This window comes from Mustela nigripes, chromosome 9, assembly GCF_022355385.1.
Source record: "Mustela nigripes isolate SB6536 chromosome 9, MUSNIG.SB6536, whole genome shotgun sequence".
NCBI classification, from domain to species: Eukaryota; Metazoa; Chordata; class Mammalia; order Carnivora; family Mustelidae; genus Mustela; species Mustela nigripes.
In genome coordinates, this window is record NC_081565.1 from 84,671,371 (window position 1) to 84,689,335 (window position 17,965).

At 39.5% G+C, this 17,965-nt stretch overlaps 1 protein-coding gene across 11 annotated transcripts in view; it reads right to left on the bottom strand.

Annotated features, from left to right (window-relative positions):
- RFX3 (regulatory factor X3) overlaps positions 1 to 17,965 on the bottom strand; it is a 444,560-nt gene that overhangs the window by 37,714 nt on the left and 388,881 nt on the right. For all 11 annotated transcript variants that reach the window (XM_059411948.1, XM_059411946.1, XM_059411949.1 and 8 more), the window contains 5 exons: positions 17,606 to 17,718; positions 13,230 to 13,345; positions 12,640 to 12,794; positions 8,489 to 8,586; positions 5,094 to 5,243 (listed from right to left, as the gene is read on the bottom strand). In XM_059411948.1, coding sequence (XP_059267931.1) covers positions 5,094 to 5,243; positions 8,489 to 8,586; positions 12,640 to 12,794; positions 13,230 to 13,345; positions 17,606 to 17,718 — 632 coding nt within the window. The remainder of the gene's footprint in view (positions 1 to 5,093; positions 5,244 to 8,488; positions 8,587 to 12,639; positions 12,795 to 13,229; positions 13,346 to 17,605; positions 17,719 to 17,965) is intronic.

Below are 17,965 nucleotides of genomic sequence, written 5' to 3' on the forward strand. Positions count from 1 at the left end.
GCTTAACCCACTGAGCCACCCAGGCGCCCCTCTTCTTAACCATTTTTAAGAGTACAGTACAGAAGTGTTAACTATATGCTCCTTATAATGCAATCAACTCTTTCATTTTCATAAATGAAACATTTATTTATGAAATATGTTCATAATTTATGAAAATTATTTTATATAAAATATATTATTTTATATGAAATATATGAAAACATATTTCATAATTTAGGAAATATATTCATTTATGAAATATATTTATAAATGAAATATAATTATAATTTATATATTATATATTATAATGCAATCAACTCTCGTTTCAAATATATATTTATATGTTAATATAAATATATGAAATATTAAAAATACATATAAAATAATATATTATATATATTATAATGCAATCAACTCTTTCATTTTGCAAAACTTAAACTCTGTATTCATTGTAGGGAGGTTTGTTTTTTGTTTGTGTGTTGATAACTGGGGTGAGGGCTGGGGGGAAGAACTCACTGGCTTCCTTGGAGGAATTCAATTTCCTTTCATAAAATAAATTCAAACTCACTATTTACTTGGAAGTGAGTTTTAGGAAAGAGGGTGATTGGGACTGAACACTGACTTAAAAAAAAAAAACCACAGGACATTATTCTGGCTTTTCAAATTACCTTACATTATACATCATTTTACTACTTTGGAGACTGAAAATACATTAACAATAGAATACACTATAAAAACTCCCTTGTGAAAGGAATTTGGACTTTTCAGCTCTGGAAAGGGAAAAAGCTGAGATGAACATTAAAGATGTTCTTCAATTACAAATAAATTATATCCAAAATGATAAGGAATTGGTTGCGTCACAATCGGAATATCTTTTAAATAAGCAAACACAAGTGTACACATGGAGAAGTTACCAGGTCAACCCACCAAAGCTATTTGCCCATAATGTTGATGAAAAACTGTTTATTTATACACAAAAATGATACCAGTGCAATGTTATCAATTAAATAAAACAAAACCAATTATACTGCAGTAGAAAGATGATTTTTTTTAAGATTTTATTTATTTATTTGACAGAGATCACAAGTAGGCAGAGAGGCAGGCAGAGAGAGAGGGGGAAGCAGGCTCCCTGCTGAGCAGAGCCGGATGCGGGGCGATCTCAGGACCTCGAGATCATGACTGGAGCCAAAGGCGGAGACTTAACCCACTGAGCCACCCAGGCACCCAGCTTATCTTTGTTTAGTAAGATTTGTTTATGTATTAGAGAGAGAGAGTGAGGCAGCAGAAAGAGGGGGAGAAAAATTTCAAGCAGACCCCCTGCTGAGAGCAGACGGACTTGGACTCAGTCTCACAACTCAAGATCAGGACCCCAGCTGAAACAGTCAGGCACTTCACGGATTGAGCCACCCAGACGCCCGCCCCTAGATAGGGGATTTTGAATGTCTGAGGGAAATAGGAGTTAATTAGAGAAGAACGAAGCGGTGAAAAAGATTTACGGATGGGATCTAAGAGCATTATAATATTGACATTAAAGTGTCATCTCCTTGTTAAACATTACAGTCCCCTTATTGCAAGAACACCACCTTCATACATACATATCCCTGTTGCTGAGGTCCCTTTAGAAGGGCCAGGGACGACGTCCAGATGACCAGGAGAGGGTGACAAAAGTGCAAGCAGAGTCAGGGGATGGAGAATCCAGGGGATGCTACAAAAACCGAGCCAAGCTCCCAATAGAAAAGGAAGGAAAGGGAGTTAAAGGTGGAGAACACGATACCCTAAGAAAGAGAAAACTGATCAGAATGAACACAGTGTGAGAAGGAAGGTTGTGGGGAAACAGGCCACTGTGCTCCTGGTCCTCTGAAGAAAGGAAAGGCTCTCAGAGGACAGAGGTGAGTCACCCAGGTATCAGCACTGTTAACTGTCAAGCAGATCCAAGAACACTCCAGAAGAAGGGAAAAGGGAGCCTGAGTTGATTGGGGAGGTAGAGCAGAGCAGAGATAAAATCTACCATTTAAATGCAAAGATGTTCCCAAGGTGGGCAGTTACAACCAGGAGGAACTCATTTGCATAAATACTTCACAGGGTCGCAGATACAGGAGTATAGACACGGAACAGAAAACCTTTCTCAGATATTACCAGGAATTATTCTTTCTATTTTCTGTTCTGGAACTTAATGTCACATTTGAAACCACAGGTTGCCTTACTACTTCGACTTTTTTAAAAGTGCTTTTTATTTTTATTTATTTATTTTTAAGATTTTATTTATTTGACAGAGACCACAAGTAGGCAGAGAGAGAGGAGGAAGCAGGTTCCCTGCTGAGCAGAGAGCCCCTGGGATCATGACCTGGGCGGAAGGCAGAGGCTTTAATCCACTGAGCCACCCAGGCGCCCCTAAAGGTGCTTTTTAAAGTATCTCTTCTGAATGGAGATGTGAAAGAAACATCAGGATAAATTTTCAGGCAATATGAACTTCTAATAGTCTCACTAAAACCAGTTAACGTAAATTTCATTGAACTATGTTAAGCTAACGGCTTTACAAAACCTGAGACAGTTGTTCTTATAGACATTTTTTGTTTGCCTGTGTGTATTTAAACATGTTTTTACATAGATAAACACACAGATACATAGAAAGGCAGATTTTTTTAAGACTTCACATAACCAGCAGTTTGAGCCCAATCCATGAAAGTGAGAACAAACTTAACTAATTACTATATCCCAAAGTGAATCAGGCCCAAATATTACATTTTGATATAATGAAATGGGAAAACCAAACCAGACGTGCAGATTAAAAATTTCTAGGAAACAGGAGTAATTGGTGGTTTATTTTAAAGCGAAGGCATTAAGTTTTACTGAGATACAATCCTCATATCATACAATTCACTCGTTTAAAATGTACCACTCAGTGGCTTCTTGTAGAGTTGTCCACCTGTCACAGTTTTAGAATGTTTTCATGTCCCCCAAAAGACCACCCCCGGCGATCTGTCACCTTTCAATTCCCAGAACCCAGGCAATCAAGAACCTATTTTCTACCTCTTACAGACTTATCTAATCTGCACATTCCATATAAAAGGAATCATGCACTATGTGACCTTTTGCGTTTGGCTTCTTTCCCTTAGCGTAGTAGCTTCCAAGTTCATTCACAAAGTAGCAAGTGTCAGAACCTCATTTCTTTTTGATGCCACATAAGGTTCCACTGCGTGAATACGTTATGGGCTCACCAGTTAGCGGCCATCTGGGTTGTTTTCACGGTCATGCAGCGAAGGTGAAATTATGCTGCCGTGAACGCCCATGTACAAGTTTTACGTGGCCTTGATTTTGTTTCTCTTGGTCTAGGAGTGAAGTTGCTGAGTCATAGGGGAACTGCCTGTCAACCCCTGCAGAAACTGCTACACTGTTTTCCAAAGTGGCTGCATTTGACATTCTAGTCAGTGGTTGTGTGGGGTTCCGTGGGGTTCCGTGGGGTTCCGGGCAGTGCCCTTCCTTCCCCTACATCTTGGGTCTCACTTCTCACACTGTTCATTTTAATCAGTAATCCCTTTCTTTTTTTTTTTTTTTTTTAAAGATTTTATTTATTTATTTGACAGAGAGAAATCACAAGTAGGCAGAGAGGCAGGCAAAGAGAGAGAGGAGGAAGCAGGCTCCCTGCCGAGCAGAGAGCCCGATGCGGGACTCGATCCCAGGACCCTGAGATCATGACCTGAGCCGAAGGCAGTGGCTTAACCCACTGAGCCACCCAGGCGCCCACAGTAATCCCTTTCTTAAGGTAGCATATTCCACCTTAAACTCCCTTCTTTCTGCGATTATCTGTCTGATTATACCCATTTTAGTGTGGATGAAGTAAAAATCCCGCTGTGGTTCTGAGCTGCATTTCCCCAGCGGCCAATTCCATTCATGATCTTTTTAGGGGTTTACTGGCCATCTGTCTGTCTTCTTTGGAGAAATGGCTACGCAGATCTTTGCCCTTTTCAAACTACATTTGTCTTTTTATTGTTGGGTTATAAGAGTTCTTTATATATTCTAGATATAAATTTGTATCAGATAGATAATTTGCAAAAATGTTCTCAATTCCATTGCTGTCATTTCACTTTCTTGCTCATCTCTTGAAGCACAAAAATCTTTCATTTTGGTCATGTTCAGTTTAGGTATTTTTTTTTTTCTTCTGTTGCTTCTGCTTTGAGCAATGTGCTATTTTTATATGGCAACAACTAGTTTCATTATTTTAGTATCTGAAATAAAATATTTGTGGGAGTTCATAATAATATTCCTAAGTTGCCTGTCTTTATAAGTGTACTATAAAGTATAAGTAAATAGTTTGATCGCAAGGTTAAAATACCTTTTTTTTTTCCATTGGGACAAACAAAAGAGCCAAATATATTGCTCCTAATTCTGTGCAAATGAAGAAGTTTTTACCAGATGCTCTGAAATATCATCTAAGTGTTCTTAGTTCTTTCAAGGGCACTATTTTTTTTTTTTTTAAAGATTTTATTTATTTATTTATTTATTTGAGACAGAGAGAGAAAGAGCGAGAGTGAGCGAGCACACCAAGTAGGGAGGCAGGTCAGAGGGAGAGGGGATCCCTGCTGAGCAAAGAGCCCAATGCAGGGCTGGATCCCAGGGCCCTGAGATCATGACGTGAGCCAAAGGCAGGCACTTAACCTACTGAGCCACCCAGGCACCTCAAGGTGGGGAACTATTAAAACATAAATCTCTTGTGTGTTACAGCACAAAGGACTTCATATATTACTAAATATATAACAATTATCTCAGATCAATGTGATAAGGTGGGAAGGGGAAAGCCCAGAGCAGTTAAGCAACTTGACCAAGATTGGATAGCTAGCAGATGGAAGAGTTTAATCTCTGGCCTACCTAACTTCCATGACTGTGACTGTCCTGACCAATAATTAGCAAACCCTGCTGACAGACATCACATCGAGTATAATACGTCTCAGCAGACTACGAGACAGACGAGCAGTAAAGTCCCGGCTGAGTCAGATTCCCCTCTTTCAGGACACAGGACCACAGATGCTGTCTGTGCCTTGATGAAATGTAGGAAAGAGCAAGAAAAAATGGGGTGTCTTTCCTTGCAAGAGATATTCTGAAAGAAAGCAGAGTACCTGGACATTGGCAAAGTCGACGCGGTTGAGGTCATTGAGCATCTGGTTGATCTGGGAAGTGTTCTGGAGCACTGCACGAGCTGCCTGGGCCAGGTGATTGAGCGATGTGTATCTTCGCAGAGTCTGGGCAAAGGCACTTACAGCGGCAACCTGGGAAGAAATCCCATCAAAACTGGGTAGCTTTCCATTCCAGGAAAAGAGACCGCCGCAATTTTCAATTCTTTATTCCCTTGCCAAATTGTAACTGCTTCCCTCTGATACTTATTTCGAACTCATTTCATGGTAGAGGTTACTTGTAAATTATAGCATTTAAATCTCAAAACCAAGTATTATTTTCCTTTTGAGTAGGTAGAGGTCAAGACTAAAACAAACTCCCATGTTCTTCAACATCTGAGTGCAGCATTAATTAAACCAGTCTTGCAAGAAATGACTTTGTCTAGGGAAGCAGGAAAAGTGTTGATTTTCATGTCTCTTTTACTCTCTGTAGAACCGTCGATATAAACTCAGTAATACCATTTTTCCCCCTTTTTATTTGGGAAACCGAAATGTACCATCTCACTTTTTTAAATGGATAAAAGATTTTTATGGTCTTCAGAGCACTGTCATTCAGATTCACTCTTACGGCTTTTATTTTAGAGAAGGTGTTTTTAGTATTAGCAAATACATTGCCAATAAACTTATCAGACATCGGCAACAAGAATTCTTTTGCACAATCGGAATTTCGGTACAAGAGCCAGCCACGATTTCTCCATTTGCTCCTCGACATCTACTTGTCATTCTTCTCCAGACTTCTCTGCCCAGGAAGGCTGCCCTGAATGGACTACATTAAGCACTGCCCTTACATTTTTTTTTTAAAGATTTACTTATTTATTTATTTGACAGACAGAGATCACAAGTAGGCAGAGAGGCAGGCAGAGAGGAGGAGAGGAGGAAGCAGGCTCCCCACAGAGCAGAGAGCCTGAAATGGGGCTCGATCCCAGGTCCCTGGGATCATGACCCGAGCCAAAGGCAGAGGCTTTAACCCACTGAGCCACCCAGGTGCCCCTGCCCTTACATTTTGGCTTCCAGTTGGGTTTGGCCAATGATACGCAGTGGGAAGAACAGAACAATGGGGGGGGGATAAAGAGTGATCACAGAATTTATTCCCCTACAACCTCTGCTCTCTCCGTGTTTTGGCAAAGCTTGCTTTCTTGGACTAAGGCCACACAGTCCTTGAGGGAAGGAGATGATGTCCTAATGCCATAACTTTTACCTCTTTCCCCTTCAGATCTCGGGAAGCTCATGTCTTCCCACTGTTGCCAGCCCCAGGGTGATTTACCATTCCTGAGTTTTCTTAACTGCTCACAGCTTTGGGAATAGACCCTTCTTAAATTCTTTTCAGTTATTCTCCCCTTGGATCTACCATTTGCTTCCTGCTGAGACCCTCAATGAAACAGGTTACACTGAAAGATAGCAAAGATAATGTAAAAAAAAAAAAAAAAAAAAAGTCTAGGTAAATATCTAAATCTCACAATCTCATGGAAATCTGTCACATGCACAGTAAATCTAATGAGCATTTTTAACATATCTACGGGACTGCAGGTCATGTCATTAGGTGACAAGTGGTATGTAAGAAGCAGCTGATTCAACAGTCTTGTCCAGGGTGTTCAAAAGTCAAAGGATGCTCTGTCTTAACAGTGAGATGTTTGGGGACTATATGGAAGTTGGAAGAGGTCTTACACTTTTTTTCCATTTCTGTGGTTTCTATTAACCAAGGACAAACTAAATGCCAGACACCATGCTCAGTGCCTCACATATATCACCTGAACTTTCATAACTGTCACATGGGACACACATCGTGACTTAAAAGGGTGAAGCAGATGGCTCAAGGTTGCACCGAAACTATGTTATGGTGGTGGGGCAGGTTTGATAGCAAGGGCCTGTCATAACCAGATTGGGCTCTTTCCTCTGTTGGGGCAGATTATTTTCATTGATTGAGTGCTCAGATGAAAACAGGCTGTACATGAGTGACAGAAGAAAAGCAGAAGACACTGTCCCCCAAGGCAGATCATCCGCATCAACTCGGGGGACCAATGAAATTGGCCAATATTGCAAGTAGATTGCTACTACATTCACTTCGATAATACTGGGAAGGAAGGTGCTTCCAGCTGTTTGAAGTACTAATGTGAATAGGACTAAGTTAGCAAACTGGAAGGCATTCCTGGAACCATCATAATCAAACAGTACCTCCTTCCTTTGCCTACCTCAATGTGGCACTCTAGAACTTTCTGCAATGATGGTCATTCTCTGTATGTGTGCTGCCAAATATGGTAGCCACTGGCCACATGGAGCTGTGGCACACCTGAAACACAGCTAGCTAGTGTGGCTGGAGAACTAAAACTTTAACTTAAATTAAATTTCAGATTCAAATTTAAATAGCCACTGTGACTCCCCTTACTGCATTGACAGCATAGTTCTAGAGCAGCGATCTAAGGTGAGCATATCCATGAAACATCCCTGCTGTGTATTTTATTTTTTTGTTTGTTTGTTTTTTCTGTATGTTTTGGAAAGCGATACTGCAAATCTTAGGTCAAAGCAGAAGGAACTAGGAGTGACTTGTGTTCCCAAAGAGACCTGTCAGTTACAAGAAAGTCAACTTATCAACTGTGTCCTCACACTGAAAGACAAGCTGTACGGCTGAGGACAGTGGACATAGCCATTGAGAAAAAGCCAGAAATGTAACTTTTGATGCAAAGTTTAGACAGAATCAGTCTGATCTTGCCATAGGATTCGTTCACAGACTAACTTAAAGTAACAAAGTGAGCAGGGCACACAGTGGAGATCACAAGTCATATCTGTAGCCATACAACCCACATTCCAGATAAACACTGTCAATTATGAGATAACTGCTCACTTTAAGAAATGACTCCTTGATTCACAAAAGCATTCTCCAGTGTTCAAAAAAAAAAAAATCCTGAAAATCAAAAGGATATTAAATGTACATGAACGTTTCACATTACAAATGAGTGTAGTTCAGGACTTAAAAAAAAAAAAAATCTAAAACTCCCTCAAGTGGAAACTATTTGAACACTCAGGGCTCTTCTTTTTCATTTTTGAAATTAATGATAAATACACTAAAATATATCTGAAATATACACTTTGGAAAAGGGCTTACAAATACTCCACACTTAAAACACTTTTTTAGTTTCTTCGGAAGGAGTAATATCAAACACCATCTCTCGTGCACGTTCTCGATTACATGGTTATAAAGCCCAAGTAGAAAAAAAAGTTTGAAAAGCTCAGTATATTCTGATACCAACATTGTAAATGACACCATTTAACAGGACAGATCTAAACTTCACAGCTCAGAACAATTTCCTAAAAATAGAAGAAAAGGCAAACACATACTAACTTACCTTGGTTTGTATCATTCTCTGTGGGATATTGTTCATGGCATTGGAAAGCCAACCTTCAAGGCTTTTTGCAAAATTTCGAATGGCTTGGGTCAAGGCACCTAAATGTTGAAGAATAAAAGCAGAACGAAAAAGACACCAAAGGATGTTAATCTTTATTCCAGGGGAAGAGAAAAACATGCATACATGACATCTGAAATCGCACAGATCTTATACTGTCCTCACTGATGAGACTTTTATTTTAAATACAATTCCTAACTTTGAAAGCATCCAAGAATTGCATTTTGGGCTTTTTTGTTTGGTTTGGTTTGGTTTTAAAGTTGTTCTGTTCCCAGATATTTATGATACTTAGTTAGGAAATGCAAACATTCAAACATTTTTGCTGATAGCAACATATACCAGTTGTGAATATACTTGTGGAATTTTCTACCTTAGACAAAACAGCCTTTTCGCTAGCAGCTTAATGCTCAAGGGCTAAGTATTTTCTTTGTAAATTCTTCATCCTGACTTTTCAAGCTCTAAATCTATTTTCCTTTCTTTAGTTAAAAAGGAAACAAGGAAAGCTTTCTCCCTTTCTCTACACATCTGTCCGTTCTAGAATAGACTCGGGGAGTGGTTCTCTCTTACTCTGGTTGAAAAGTAAGGTAAAAATTAGAATTGCCTGACTTGAAAATTTCAGACAACTATTCACCGTTTCACTTGGTAGGCAGAGATAAAAGATCAGGGTGATATAATTGCTGTCCCCAGAGATCAGTATTCTAAAGAGATTCCTAAAACAGTCCATTCTGTATTCTTCCCCTATCTGTTAAGATCTGAAAGAGGACTGGGTCCCACGAGAGTAGTTTTTATGGTGGTCATAAAATGACTAGAAGCATCAACAGTTACCAGAATGACTACAACTATTTTCCAAGAAGGGACCTGCTTCCTGAGATGGGTTGTATAATATAATAAACAGAGAATTTTTCGCTTGGTCAACAAGTCATTCAGTATTTTACTTCATCTGTACCCAAGGCTCCCCAGTGTAGGGAGTGGTTTCAGACATTTAATAGTTAAGTGTTTGAAACACCCACAACATGAAAGAAAGCTCTGTGGGTTCCCTCTAATGTGGTAGACATTATAATTTGGAGTCTCCTACAAGAAACCCGGAAATTACATTTTTCTCAAAAGCTCCCAAGAATATTAATATTGATACTGGGATTAAATTTCTTGGTTTTGCTTCCTGCGCTCAAATGAGTCTGACATGCTTCTCTAATACTTTTGGTAAAGCAGGACTAGAAATAATTTCACTTGCCCAAGTTGCTTGTGAAAGATACAAATTGTAATGACCCAGTCATAAAAACAATTGATTTTTAAAATCATTTTTTTTCCAACTGGCCAAATGACAGAAGAGAGGTTGAAATGACTAAATTTTGAAGAAGTATCGACTCTTAACCATGACAATCATCTACTGGAAACACTGAGTTGGAAATTTCTTGAGAACTCATCTTGTGAAATTTCCAAAGCTTCCCACTTGAGCCAAAAAAGAAAAAAAGAAAGAAAAATATTCTTCTGCTGTCTTACGTACTAGAACCATGGAGGGCGGGCATGGATGGAAATGAAAAAGAGTGAAAAAAAATTTAACGACCCTTTTTGAAACTCGGGAAAATTTTGTTCAAAATTCAACTTCGCTATCAGTATTTTGCATGTTTTCTACTATTAATATAATAATAATTATTTGATTTGCATTAAAAAACCCCAAGAACTAAGAGAAGTTACTTTAGGAAAAAAAAATACTGAGTATGGGTCTTGTTTTATCTAGATAAATTTGATGCTGGGAAGATCATAAGATAAAAAGATTTTTTTTTAAATCACATGACTATAAGTTTTTACTTTCTTGTACTAAATGACATTTGGGGCCACTTTTACGTATACTCGTAATTGTACATAAGTGTTACCAGTTGAGTTCTTATACAATTCTTACACTTAACTGCTTTTCATTTTCAGATAAATGTATTTTAGAATATAGTAGCTTCAAGCTGACTTCAAATTAGTGTGATATGCAGACTTTTTTTGGCTAAAAAAAGGAATCCCATCTGGACAGTAAATGGTAGAGTGAAGTACTAGTAGCCAGGAAAATATAATTTTTAAAAATAAAATTAAGTTTGCTCTCTCTATAGGGATTTGTGTCAGATCAAATTGTGCAGATTGACTCTGACAACTTTTTCTCATGAATGGATGGTTTAAAATTTAAAACTATTCCACAGCTAACTTGTCTCAACCAGCTTGTGATTTTATATTAAAATGTACACGATCAGAAGATAGCTATTTAAGCTGTATTTTAAGCTTTGTTTTGTGAGGTCTTCTTATAGAATCAGAATTAAATTTTTAAATGTACATTGTAGGCTAGCACATTAATGTCCCTTATAATGTTACAGAAACTCTGAAATTATGGTCATCTGTAAATTCCTGAAGTCGAGTTGTCTGTTAAAAGTAGAGACAGACTTCCTGACAGAATAAATTGGTTTTCGAATCAAAATTTGCAAAAACATAAAGAAAGAAAGAAAAAAGAAAGGTCAAGTGTATTGTGCACTTAAAATTATGAGGCTGAGAGTCTCATAATATAACGGATACCTGATTTAGGTTAGGGAACTGTTGACTGCACAAGTCCTGTGGTATAACAGAAGCAAAAGATTTCAGAATTTTTTAATGAAGTTGATGTTGTTGATTCACCTCAAACAAGAAAGAGCTCACAGGTATCTCTTCTTGTACATCATGAGAAAAATGGTACTTGGGACAGGGGGCAAAGATGTCACAGGCTAAGGAGCCAGCCCTACACAACTTCTCTTAAAAGTCTCTAGAGATTATCACTCAGGGCACAGGGAGCAGGAGAAAAACAAGGGAAATCGAGATTCTGAAACGTACATCGGTAGAGAATACACGCATGGAAGTGTTCCATGACAACATCACTTTTAATCAACTGTCAGGAAACGTGGTGCAGAGAGACTGGAAAATATTACCAGTTTATAAAAATGTGAGACACTGAAGGTTGGATTTCTTTTTTTTTTTTTAATTTATTTCTAGAGCCATGTAAACGTGTTCATTGATATTATATGTAAACGAGCGGCTAAGCATGTATTTCAAGATGGTGGGAAACGTACGAAAGCACTGCTATCTTCCACTGTTGTTTGTCATATTGAGAAAAAAGAAAGCATAGACATACAAATGCTGGTATCTTCACCTTTTCTTCTAGTAACTCCTTCCTTCATGTTTTGTTATGATTTAATATAAATCATCGGTGAACAGTGCACTTGAAGTACACAGTTGCCAATTTCATGAGCTATGAGACTGCTTTTACCTTGTTAATGTCACTGCGGAGTGGAAACTCTGTCCCATTTCTTTAAAAGCTAAGGGCTCTAGGTGCTCATGAAGATGTTGGCATAAAATCCTTCCGACTGCCTCGGACACAAGCATCCATACTAGCGTTTATATTGACACTTGCACAAATAGTTTCATTGGTCACAAGGTAGTTTCATCAACAACATCACAGAAAAAAATTCATCTAGCTTATCTATGTAACTCCTATTTGCCTCACGGTGGGAATACAATCCAGAGACTTTTTGCTCACCATGCCGGTTAACCGTTTACTGCTATTGGAACTGCATTTGTAGTTCTCAACATGACGGACGGGACAAAGTAAACGCTTTTATATAGGAATTCAACTTCAGTGGAAACCAAGCTAAATTCATTTTGATTCAAAAGCAACCATGAAAGAGGCTGATCTACAGATTTCAAAAACTTTTGGCTTTATGAAGGAAACTGTGTCCTTGGGTAGAATAATCTTTACAAGGTTGCCTGGCCTGGGAGTGTTCTTGCAATTAGTTATCGGGGCTGTCACACCCATAGGTTGTCTTTTCTGTCGAAAAGAAAATAAATGATTGGAGAACAGATTTTTTTTTTTTTTTTTTCCGCCCGGTTCCCTATAGTTTTGCTCTAGGCTGCTTTCATGCAAAACTCTTGTGTTGCATGTTTCTTTTCTTTTCTCTCCATTTTTTTTTTTTTAATTGGCAAATCTAAATGAGATTAGAATCACCCTAGATTGCAACGTCACTTTCCCAAACTACTTGGGTGGAATGTATGAGAACAAAAGCATCCGTACTCGTCTGCATTTAACTTACTAGGAATAGGTCTAAGCACGTCGGGGATGAGAATCTCCACCAAAGCCTGGTACATCCCATGGTCACAGTTACACATCCATTTCAGGATAGACTCATGTTTGCACAGAGTTATCAGCTTTGCTTTCGGAAGTCGACTTTCTATTTCACTCAGATTGCTGGTGTGAATAAATGTAGCAAATGAATAGATGGCAAATGAGGATAAAAAAGAAAATGGACTTTAAAAATAGTTTTAGTTTAGCAAATATCACTGAGGTTAGAACTACACCACCACTGCCCTGGCGCCCTGCGGCCGGATACACGCAACAGTCCCCCAGAGCTGCCGAGGCGCCATCACACTCGGACGGTATGAAGGGCAGATACGATACTCATTCCCTGAGGATGAAATAGCTCTACCACGGTCCCCCAGATCGATCAAAATGGGAGCTACGACACACACACGGAAGCCTCGAGAGAGCGGTTTGTGGTTCATCTCAATCTATTCATTTAATGTTATCAGGTAAGGTTCACAACTGGTATACAGATCTCTCATTTATTAACTGTGACATCTACTCAGCCATGAACGTGAATCGGAAAAGCCTATTGATTCTGACCTTGATTCAGTGAGGGTAGTGCCGTCGGTCGGAGTCGAGGGAGAATAGCGCCAGAATGTTTGCCACAGTTTTTCTATCAGGCTAAACTGAAGATTCACAACAACGTCCAATATTGCCTAAAAAAAAACCCAAAAACAAAACCGAACGGTCATCAGAGTTGCCTTACGACGCCGCTGATGGGGCTGGTGAGGAGCGTGTGGCATACCGGGACGGAGATGGGGAGCGCAGCTGCGGCGCGGCAGCTACACGTGAAACTGGGGGACACTCTGCCGACGGAAGTCAGCAGCCCGACCAGCTCGGGCAGGGAGAACAGAACTCTGGAAAGACCAGTGGGATGACGTGTATTCCCCCAGCACGGCCTCATATCCTGGCGTTACCCTCTCTTTTCCTCGCTCACTTCCCTTCCTCTCCATTGTCTTCTCTTACTTTTCTTCCACTCCTTTCCACGCTGCTTCCTCCTGCCTCCATGACGGCAGCTGCTCTTCTCCTTCTTAGACCCAGAAGGACACAGTCCCCAGGGGGCCAGGGGCGCTCAGGGCCATCCAAGAGGGCAGAAGTGAAGGGTGTGGAGCTGGCGGTGCGGGGCGGACAAGAGCCAAGGCTAAACGCGCCTGTCCTGGGGCTGATGACCATGATTCCAGAAAGTTCCCAGTCAACCAGAGGCTGGGGCAGGAAGCGCGACAGGGCTGGCCTTCAGAGGACAGGGTCCCTCTGGGCAGAAAAAGGGCGCCTCTGAGCTCAAGCCAGGCCTTCGCTTCAGTCCTCCCTCTGCTCCTTCTCTTCAGACAGCAGCTTTGAGACTACTCCCTCTCCCTCTCTAACCTGGGACGCAAGGCCCTCATCTCCTTCATGTTCTCGCCTAGAACCATTTCCCAGCTGCACCAAAGATATTTTTTTTCATGATTCTAAAATTTGCCCCTTCATTAAATTTTGATGATCATATTTAATTTCCCCCTGCCACCGCAATTAGTTTATAAATTTGCCTTCAGATAAAAGCAGTCGGAAAACCAAAGAATAACTTGTTTGTGCAAAGAACATGTGATTCTGTGATTATTTTGGGCATAAAAGACAGAAGTCATCAGCATAACGTGTTTGGTGTCGTCAGCACGGAGAATGAGGACAGGTAAAACAGCCCCAGCAAGATCCACAAAATTCCTAGAAGGAAGGAGACCACTGGTGGCAACCAAGAGAGCCAATCTGGGTATCCGAGGCAAAAATCGGAAAACTGTTAACTCCCTAGTTCTAGAGTCTGTGAAACCCGTGTAGGTCTCTGGACCTCTGTACGGTACAGAGAATAATGTATTTTCTATATAAACACACCCTGAGACCAAGTCAAACATCAAGCAAAACATGTTTGGGAGCATGTTAATTAACACTTTTCATCCTTTGATATCAGGAACAATAAAAGATGCAAGTGTTAAGCCTTGAAATTAAAAGGCAGACAGATGGCCCTCCTCCCAGGCAAAAACGTTCTCAAGGAGGAAATTATTATTTTTTAAAGCTTTATTTATTTATTTTGAGGGAGACAGGGAGAGAGAAAGAGCATGAGTGAGCAAGCACAGGGGAGGACAGAGGGGGAGTGAGAGAGAATGTTAGCAGATTCCATGCTGACCAGAGAGCCAGACCCAAGGCTGGATTGTCAGGACCCTGAGATCATGACCTGACCCAAAACCAAGAGCTGGGCCCCTAAACCGACTGTGCCACCCAGGCACCCCAAGGCAAATTATTATACTCCTTTCCCAATTGTACCTTAGGCACATTCCAGGAGATATCTATTAATAAAGCAACTATTAATGCCATATATAATACCTACATATCTCTATCTATGAGATCGCTATAAGAAAGCTAAGCTTTTATAAAAATAAAACCAATTACCGTTGCAGCAACTTGTATGGAAAATTCTACTTGTGCCTTCCATAAAAAAACTAGTGATACTTATAAAACAGGTTTGATAAGCAAATTGTGAGAATTCCAGGAAAAAAAAAAAAACCCAGGCAAAATAGGTAGATTAATCTTTCTTAAAAACATAAACGGTACAGAATATGAAAAAAAAATAAGGCAAGGGAAGAATTCAGTGCATCTTACATGTGGTCTCTCTCCAAATTAAATAATCTCAAATAATTCTTTTGAAAAGGACATTCACATCAGCCTCGCTTGAGACATTTTTACAAATGAATAAAACATTTTACCATTTGTCCACCTACTTTCAAATATGTTCAGACTAAAATATATAGGCAAATGTATTTTTAAAGAATCCTTATTGTACTGCCTTAGGGCAAGTGACTATTTACAGGACGGGATATGAGTCTGAACACCTGCACTTCAAAAGTTTGGAAGTTTGACATGAAAAAAAAAAAAACTGGAATTCTTCCTATCATACAATTGGAGTTTCTTTTCCATGCCTCATAAGAGACAGCATGAATGCTGGTGGTCCTGAAATAAGTGGGGATCATTCATTCCCTGGGCTCCGTGGACTGCCATTTCCCACAAAGACTGATTACCACACACCACTGTGTCTCTTCATACAGACTATTCCTGAATGTGGGTACGCTAATGTAATTTTTGTAATCCAGAAGATGATGTCATCTTTCATCTTCCTGGTGGAGTTTTCCACTTCGAATAAGCTTACTGGACATTCTTTAGTAATATAAATAAACCCTGCTCCTATTTATATTTTGAACAAATAAAAGAAACTTAAAACAAACCAAATTATATCTGTGTAGGCTGGTTTGCTTAAAGCAAGATTCACCTGAACACAGAGACATGAGAAATTGCTTAGAAAATCTTTATATAAATCTTTATTGAAGATACATGATAATCACGTCCCAAAGAAAGATGATTTTTTTTTTTTGAGATACATAAGGTTCATCCAGAAATTCTCTAATGTTGGGAGAAGCACAGTACTTAAAGGGAGATGAGTATTAAGAGTCTTTCATCGTTCCGGAAAATGTTGGGAACGAACCGGCAGGACATGTTGGAAAACACTTTTGGCACATGGTTTGTTAAGAAAGAGAGAACTCGCCCTTGGTTGGTAATAATCCAGCCCCCTTGACAAGCACTCTGATGCACTCAAGCAATGTGTATTTCTGGAGTGGGAAAAAAAAAATCTGTGAATGCTCTGAGCGGAGATGTTCCACTGCATACTGCATTGTCAGCAGGCAGGACGACTGCCCGTGAAACCCCAAGGAGTACCTTTTACCTCTAAACATATCACAAATAGCCCTGGAATAAAGGTACTTAAATTCTAAACAGACTCCTCTTTCAAAAGGAGAAGCATTTGTTGCAATCTGTTCTGCCCTTTCCACCAGGGGCGCTGCAGGTGTATTAAAAGGCTGGCTTGGAGAAGGGTCACCTCTTGGAGGCAAGGAGCCAGTTCCGGTGGGGAATACTCAGAAAAAGAAGTAGAAGCAGAGATGGGAAACACCCAGAGAAATTTTAATTAACCACAAAAACAAAACAGAACTAGAGCCTCCATAATCCCTCAATAACCTCAATAACATCTAAAATGCTCCATTAAACATTTCTAGGACGTATCTTTTTCTTTTCCCTCTTTTTAAAAGATGACTTATTTATTGAGGTCATCTCCACACACAACGTGGGGCTTGAATTCATGACCCCGGGGTCAAAAGTCGCATGCTCTTCTGACCCAGCAAGGCAGCCCTCCAGAAAAAATATATATATATATATTTTTTTTTTCCCAGAAAATATTTTGGACAGAAATACAGTTAACGGTGTAAAATTCAAAAGGTTAAAAGGGATCTTGGGAAATTAATTCTCTTCCACTGACTCCCACTCATCCAGTCTCCATCACAAAGGCAACTACCATTAACACACTGAACATTTTGTTCTTTCTGCTGGAGATTTGTATATATGTTCTTTATCACTCGAAAGATAGTATACGATACATGCTGCTTTACATCTTACTTTTCCCTTAAAAATAAACCCTGGAACTCAGTCCACAGGAGTATATCTACAAGGGTCTGTTATTTTTAATGGCTGCATAGTACTCTACAGACTGTACGATGTTTTATTTACTCAGCTGCCTTTTAGATGTGGAAGCTACAACCAATCTTTTGCACTAAAAACAATAATGCAACAAGTTCACTTATATTCACCCATATTTTCTAGGGTATGTACCTAAAATGGAATTACCACGTCCAAGGATTCTGATTAGGAGATGCTAAGAAGATGGGCAGTAAAATGCATTCTCCCTTTCCCATAGCCCTCTGTTCTTCAGTCTGAGATAAGAAGAATGATGAACTTTTGACTTATGAACCAACTTCCCCTCTCCTTTAGGAATAAGTTGGATTATTTTGTTTTAGCAAGCTGTCTGGCAAAACTTAGCGTGCATTCCTACTGTGTTTGAGAAAACTTACCTCACAGTGCTCTCGATAAAGACTCTGCAGTGACTTGATATCCTCAAAGGTAGTACCATCTGGCAGAGAAGAGATTTCAACTTCTCCAAACTCTGGAAGTGCTCGAGATGCATCTGTTGCCATGACAACACAACAGGAAAAAACACAAACAAACAAACTATTGTGGATTGTGGCAATTACAGATTAATGAGGAGAAATTTAAGACAGACTAATAAAGGAAAAAAAAAACAAATGTGAAGGCCAGAGTCCAACGATTAAGAACTTTTCATAGTAGTATTTTTCAAACAAAAATGTAGCAACATCATTGGTATAAAAGAATAGAGGAGGAATGTGAAAATTGTGGAGGAACTAAATGTGATT